This window comes from Urtica dioica, chromosome 12 (genome assembly GCF_054948205.1).
Source record: "Urtica dioica subsp. dioica isolate 48M chromosome 12, U.dioica_male_clone48M_v1_H2, whole genome shotgun sequence".
Taxonomy (NCBI): Eukaryota; Viridiplantae; Streptophyta; class Magnoliopsida; order Rosales; family Urticaceae; genus Urtica; species Urtica dioica.
Window position 1 is genome coordinate 8,849,372 of NC_142767.1, and position 7,687 is coordinate 8,857,058.

A 7,687-nucleotide genomic window follows, 5' to 3' on the forward strand; every position below is an offset into this window, starting at 1 on the left:
CGAGGAGATATGTGAAGAGTCGGCACGAGGAGTATTAGTCGACTCGTGGACTCAAACTCGCCTCGAGGAATGAACTCGTCTCGAGGAGATATGTGAAGAGTCGGAACGAGGAGTATTAGTCGACTCGTGGACTCAAACTCGCCTCGAGGAATGAACTCGTCTCGAGGAGATATGTGAAGAGTCGGCACGAGGAGTATTAGTCGACTCGTGGACTCAAACTCGACTCGAGGAATGAACTCGTCTCGAGGAGATATGTGAAGAGTCGGCACGAGGAGTATTGGTCGACTCGTGGACTCGAACTCGACTCGAGGGCTCACGTAGAGCCTGCACGAGGAGTTGCGTGAGGAGTCGGCATGAGGAGCATTAGTCGACTCGTGGACTCGAACTCGACTTGAGGAATGAACGCATCTCGAGGAGACATGTGGAGCCTGCACGAGGAGTATCAATCGACTCGTGGACTCGAACTCGACTCGAGGACTCACGTAGAGCCTGCACTAGGAGTTTCGTAAAGAGTCATCGCGAGGAGTATCGATCGACTCGCGGACTCGCAGCTCGACTCGAGTAATGAATTCATCTCGAGGAGTTACGTGAGAAGTCTTTCTTTGGGACCTACGGCCTAACCATCGGCCCCTCGAGACTTTATTATTATATATATATATATTTTTTAGTTGTTGTTGAGTTGTTTTTATTGATCATTGATCCCTGTTAGCCCCCCGAGTTTCTTGCGTTTGTGAGACGAAGGCCAAGAAACTCTTGCGTTAGAGGTATACAAAAGTATGCGCTACATTTTTTCATGTGTGAAATAACTCTTTATTGCAATAAGGGGGTCGTTACAGTTTGTCATGGCACTTGGCCTTCTTTGAAAAAAGGAAATTACATTTTCGAAATGAAAGTGACCACGAAGCCGATCGAGTTCGGGCGTGAATTTAAGGGTCGAAGTAACGATACTCATGGCTTGCTAGCAGACGCGACGAATTCCTTGAAATCCCCACCTCGAATTAGGGAATCAATTCGCTTCTTAAGCTGCTTGCATTCGATCGTCATGTGCCCGTGATCTTTGTGGTATTCGCAGAACCTACTTCGATCTCGCTTCGCGGGGTCCTTTGTGAGTGGAGCGGGGCTTCCTAGCTCATCGCGGCGTAAGCTCAGGATCCGGTCGGGCGTCGTGTTGAGCGGGACGAAGGATCGCTTCGGAGCTGGAGAAGGGTGGTCGTTAGGGACTTGACCCTTCCGGCGCCTTTTCCTTCGTGACTCGGGACCACCGGCCGGCATCACAAGCGTGGCTGCGCGCTCTTGGTCGAGTGCTCGATCAATGTTGGGTGGTTGCTGCCCCAAGATGATCGCGGTCTCGCGTCGGGCGTTGAGCTTTTCTCTCAAGTCGAACTCGGGATCCTCTTTTTGAGAGTTGAGGCGGTCTCTCAAGTCTCCGGAGGCCGTCCCTATCACCCTTGTTAAGGGCGCATCATTCAGGCGACGCCTTTGGCGGAGGCCGAGACCATCGACGTTGTCACCTTCACAAGGGTTTTGGACGCGGATGGTGAGCTTGGAGCGTCCCTTTCGGGACCTCGAGGCCGAGCGTCCTCGGGCATCGTGCGAGCTTTGATGCCTTGACGTGGTCGCCCGAGGGTGTCCCCTCGAGGGCGCGTGTGCGTGCTCACCAGAAAGTTGACGTTTTGACGCGGCCGCCCGAGGGTGTCCCCTTGGAGGCGTGCGCGCGTGTCCACTTTCGTGAGCAAGGTGGTCGAGGTCGGCCTCGAGGTTGATGTCATCGACATTGTTGGAGTCGAGGAGGTCGGCGATGAGCGCGCCGGTGACGCCGGGGCGGTCTAGGAGCTCGGCGAGCCTTCGAGCCGTGTCCTCTCGGACTGTGGCCTCGGGGTCATTCGCCGGGTCTCGGGGCTGGCTCTCGTTATCACGAGGTTGCCCTTCGAGACGGTGCGCAGAGCCTTGGAGGTCGCGCCTCGAGCTAGTCGCTCGGGCGCCCACGGAGGTGGCGGGGCTACGACTCATCTCTCGAGAGTCGTAGAAGCGAGAAGAAAACCGGTAGAGGAGATGTGTTGCCAAGGTCGAGAGATCCCCTCCTTCTAGCGCCAAAATGTTGTCGCTGTTTTTCGGACAACTATTTAGGAGCCAAAGATGGTTAGACCCAAGGCCGGACCAAGTGGTCTCGTCTTGACTCGAGCGTGTCGGACCCGGTGTCCCGAGTCGTCCCTTAGCTGTGGATGCCCCTTGAGTTCGTCAGAGTACCTGAAAAGGAGTAGAGAACACGTGAACTACAAAGGGGAAACAGGGGGGGTGCCCCTGTTTACCTCTCCGACGCTCAACATTAGTGTGATTGAGGTCGAGTATAGAGGTTTTAGGGGTGTTTAGAGGCCAAAGCTTGAGAGAAACGAGCGAGGTACGAGTTCGGCAGCGTTTCAGTGCTCAAGAATGGATTACCTGGACTGGGGGAGCGGCCCCTGTATTTATAGGCAGCCAAGGGGTGGTTTGAAGACCCCTTGGCCGAGTGAACAAGTTTGGGTCGGCCATTGGCCGACTGAAGCTTTGCCTCGGCCAATGGCCGAGTGAACTGGGCCGGCTGAAGCCTTGCCTCGGCCAATAGCCGAGTGAGACCCTTGGGTCGGCCATTGGCCGACTGAAATTTTGCCCCGGCCATCGGCACTTGACTCGGCCAATGGCCGAGTGAGGCATTAGCCTCGGCCAATGGCCGGGTGAGGCATTAGCCTCGGCCAATGGCCGGGTGAGGCATTAGCCTCGGCCAATGGCCGAGTGAGGCATTAGCCTCGGCCATTGGCACTTGGCTCGGCCAAGTGAGGCCCGAGCCAAGTGCCAATGGCCGAGTGAGGCATTAGCCTCGGCCAATGGCCGAGTGAGGCGTTAGCCTCGGCCATTGGCACTTGGCCCGGCCAAGTGAGGCACTAGCCTCGGCCAATGGCCGAGTGAGACATTAGCCTCGGCCAATGGCCGAGTGAGGCATTAGCCTCGGCCATTGGCACTTGGCTCGGCCAATGGCCGAGTGAAGCATTAGCCTCGGCCATTGGCACTTGGCTCGGCCAATGGCCGAGTGAAGCATTTGACTCGGTCCATGGCTGGGTAAGGCCTTTGACTTGGCCATTGGTTTGGCCGACCCCTGGTTGAGTCAGGGTTTCGCCGCCCAAGACCTCGCACCAGCCACGTGGGTTGAAGAGCTGCCTTTGTCCTCGTCGGCCTCAGACTGGCCGACAACATAAACTATTCCCATTCGTGTCATACATGATAACCTTTGCCCTTGTGATTACGGCACTATAAGTTGGCCACAACGCAATAGCAACTCAATTTATCCTCCACCTTAAGTCCACCTAAACATGAACACCTCCCGTTGGAAATATCTTTAATTTCACTTTCGAAAGTGGTTTGATTTTTTTTTTCCCAAGAAAAAAGGGAGATTTGTGAAGCCCTAAAACGTATATTTGGATTGGTTTGTACCAAGGTTCGAAAATGCCGTTTTCGACGCCATTTCGAGTTTCCTGATTTATGGAAAATCGACAAGTCAACGGAAAATCGAATGGAAAATATGTGGAAAAATGCAAATAAAAATCCGTTTTCAAATGCCCTTTTTTCGGTGGAAAATCGACATGCCGGTGGAAAACCGAATGAAGATAATGTTACATAATATGTTATATATGTGTGTATGCATGTATTTTTTCAATTTTTAATTTAAGATTTATGCCAACTATATTTTATAGTCTTCAATATCTAATTGTTTTTGCACAAATATAATATCAAATACTCTCATTAATTTCAATCTCAACGTATTTATATCTCTATCTAGTTGTATAAATGTGTATATACATATATATATATATATATATATATCTTTATACTTTATATGAGACACATTTTTAATAACTTAGTTTATAATAATTATAAATATATGTTTCTATTTTATTTACGCGTTTATTAAATTTATATATATCTCTATTTATCTTTTATATTTTTCTCATTCCTTGTTTGAATTAATGAAAGAAGTAAGTGGTAATTATAGATTTGATTAATAATAGTTTTTTGTAAACACAGATTGCATTTGTTCCTTATTGGAATAGTGACACAACACAAAATTGATCAGTTGGTAATGATAATGGCCATTTGATATTCGTGCCAATCACTGAAAATATTTACATAATATATCTGAACAGTGAACACTCGTGTCATGTCACGTCGTTTAACCCGTTTCCTTTTCGCTCTACTTTTCTTTGCTCACTCGACTTTCAGAACCCGTGCGAATCAATATATAAAGGGAAAATAACACATTTATACCCTGTGTTTTAGTTAAATGTCGAGTTTAATCTTCGGTTTTCAAAAATATCGAGTTCATACCCTATGTTTAACTAAAATGACGAAATTATACCCTGAAATAGACAACAGTGTCACGAATATTCTTTTTATTGACTTTTCATTGACGTTGACTATAATATTTATATATAAACACCAATTATCTTTATTCATTCGCGCCATATATGTAATTTATTTAAAAACTAAAAAATAAACAACAATCTTTTAATCGTGAAAAATACAGAAAGAGGCAAAGTGGTAAACATCGATAGTTGATAGTCATCAAAATCGCATATTCGAACAGAGAATCCAGGATTTAGAGTTACAATTCGAACACGGAATGAAGTCATTTCTTATGAGGTATGAGTTTTATTATTTAATTTCAATTTAAGGCTATTTTTATTTCAAAATTGAGAATTTGAAAGTTAGGGTACTGATTTAGATTTGATTCGGTTTTTCTTATATAAGAGTTAATATCAATGAAAGGGAGATTTGTGAGGTTGTTATTCATTTCAGGGTATAATTTCGTCATTTTAGTTAAACAGAGGGTATGAACTCGACATTTTTGAAAACCGAGGGTTAAACTCGACATTTCACTAAAACACAAGGTATAAATGTGTTATTTTCCCATATATAAATAAAACTGGCTTTTTTTTTTTCAAAATAATTGACACTTTCTATCTCCACCTCACGTTGTCGTCTTCACACAAAAGCTCAAGCTGTAACGATGGTGTTTTCAAAACAAAACTGAAAGTACCACCGGAAATATAAAAAATATGTCGAGTTTCGTCGAAAAGGACCGATTCTCCCCGAAATGTTGTTAAATTTATACTCTGACGTGTCGAAACGGAAGCGAAAGGACCAATTGTCGCCGATTCTCGCCAGATTTATGGTAGTCTCCGTCGCTGGACTTGAGGGCCAAAAATCACCCGAGGCTCTGCATTTCCATCGCCTTTCTTCGATTTTCCCCGAATAAGCTGAAGTTTTATTCATTAAAAGTAACGAAATTGACCGGCCTTCTGCCGCTTTTCATGTGGTTTCGCCGAAAGTCGAACGACAATATGTGTCTTCGTCGGCCGTTTGTAATCCGGTAGCGGCGCCGTCATCGACTTTTGCCGATTTTTTCCGGAATTTAAAACAATGATTTGTGCCAATGATGGGTTTTGTGATACATTTAGATAAACATGACATAAATGTCGTCTTCCAGTGCTATTTCAGTTCCGTATTCAGTTATTCTTTTTTCATTTTAATTGCAATTGACCTAGTGACGAAAGTTTTAGGCCCATAAGTTAGAATTTATTTTTAAGGTCGACAACGTGAATAATGATATAATCTTATAGGCCAGTTTCAGATTTGATTGCCAAAGTCTGGCTTCATCTCCTATCGCTCTCTTGCCTGTTTGAGTACTCTTGTTTTGCATCAATTGTTACTCAATGTGCAATACTTGTTAAAGGGTCCTATTTCACGATGGCCTTCTCGTCTCCTTTAAATATGCCCCCGACTCGATTCCTTAGAATTAATTGTCAATCATCTTGCGAGGAGAGCAGTAGTATTATCTCATCTCAAGAAGCATTACACATTCACTAATTTATACAATAAATGCTGTTTACTCGAGCAACAATCCAGCACAAATTCTATATGGAACCGCAAACACCAAACTCCATGTGAATATGACTCTAAAATGTAGACATACAAAGCACGCTAAGATATATTATTAACCTGAAAAAAAAACCCCATCTTTTAGGGTTCGATTTTTTTCAATTTTGCACTTCTTTGAAACGAATTGCTGGGTTCAGTTGATTCAGAGTAAAAAACCGACCAAACCAAACTGAGTTCAGCCCTGAATGTGCTGACTTGATCAGAAGGCTGTCTTTTCTCAATATAGGGAAAAAGAAAAGCTTTTCGGAATACCAAAATCAAAGAGTAGACTAAATCGTACTGGACCGATCTCAGTTGAGATCGGACAAAGAAAAAGAGCTGAAATCCGATGCGATATTCGAAAAAGAAGGTTGGTCGGGATTCTCGGGGACCTAACTACACAAATAACACCAGTTTTGGGAGTGTTATGCCTTTGAAGTAATGTCACCCGCTCTAAGCTCAATGGAGGAGGGTATTTATCGGATACATTTCTAGAGATACTAGTAATTTGCATTCCTATCAAGGCATTAAGCGAACCAAATGAACCAATACCATGTTCATTAGAACCAAAGCTTGAGGAGTAAAAGTGACACGAAACGACATGGATGCTATACGACTTCTTTACTGGCCACGTTTGCGATGAAAGAAACTCTGGTTCGGTTCAGTCGGACCGAATCAAACTGTCCTGACTTTAACCGCACCTCAAAAAGAAGTAACAACCCTATCAAGACTTTAGCTAATGAACCAGCACGAAGATACAAATCACATAATCAAACACCAGTCGGGACAGAGAGCCAATGAACAGTCGAGAGTGTTGATTAGATACATTTCTATAGATATCAATCATATGCATTCCTAATCAAGTAAGGTATTCATGTCTGTGATTATAAGAACCGAAGTCACAGAAAACAAGCTTGAGAGACGGAGTTAGGAATCGAAACCCTAGACCTTCCTGAGGAGGCAGAAGAGTCGCTGATCGAGCTCGTACTTGTTGAAGTAGGAAGGGTCGCCCTTGAGAGACATGAGAAGGCCGCCAAAAGAGGCGTTGATCTCGGCCCTTCCGGCGGAGCCCTCGGAGATCCGGTACAGCTTGCCCTGCATCACGTACTCGTACCCGTCGGCGAGGCTCTTCCGCGCTCCGGGAGCGTAGTAGCCGGAATCCGGATTTCCGTCGTCGTTGAGCGTGGAGGCGAGAGCCATGGAGAACTTCTCGGACTCCTTGAGTGGGTAAATCTCGGTGTTGACGTCGAGGTGCATGAACATCTCGAACTTCTCGCTCCGGCCTTCGATTCTGCTCACTCTCTCGAACTTCTTTCCGTCTGGATTCACCCTCTCCACCCTGAAGATATCCTCGAACAGAAGCTCCGCCATTGTCTCCGACTACGCGATTCAGAGACAAGAAGAAAGATCTCCTGCAAAATTAGGGCTTACTTTACTCTTTGCATACCCACTACTTCTTTATTTATTTGAGAGATTTGTCACCAATTTCATAACATTTTCTCGCTTTTCAACAAAATACTAATTTGATCCAAAATGACATCGGATATATCAACAATGCTGACATCTAATAGTGAAACACAAAAATAAATATCAACCTTGTTGACATAAATGGTGGCATTTTGAGCCAAATTAATCTTTTAGTGAAAAATGTAAAAATGTTATGAAATCAGTGCCAAATTAAACAATTTCTCTTTATTTTATAATAATATAATCTTCGCAACAGTTTTATCAAATTATG

The 7,687-nt window shown here is 44.8% G+C and overlaps 1 protein-coding gene across 1 annotated transcript; it reads right to left on the bottom strand.

Annotated features, from left to right (window-relative positions):
• Positions 1-6,689: 6,689 nt before the first annotated feature.
• On the bottom strand, positions 6,690-7,403 carry LOC149378949 (DNA-directed RNA polymerases II, IV and V subunit 8B-like). The gene has a single exon (XM_089604559.1). It carries the CDS (start codon positions 7,318-7,320, stop codon positions 6,892-6,894), a length of 429 nt encoding a protein of 142 aa, XP_089460685.1. The 5' UTR covers positions 7,321-7,403; the 3' UTR covers positions 6,690-6,891.
• Positions 7,404-7,687: the final 284 nt, after the last annotated feature.

Bases quoted from the DNA above. Each gene is read 5' to 3' on its own strand.
- LOC149378949 (XM_089604559.1), bottom strand. From the start codon at position 7,320: ATGGCGGAGCTTCTGTTCGAGGATATCTTCAGGGTGGAGAGGGTGAAT.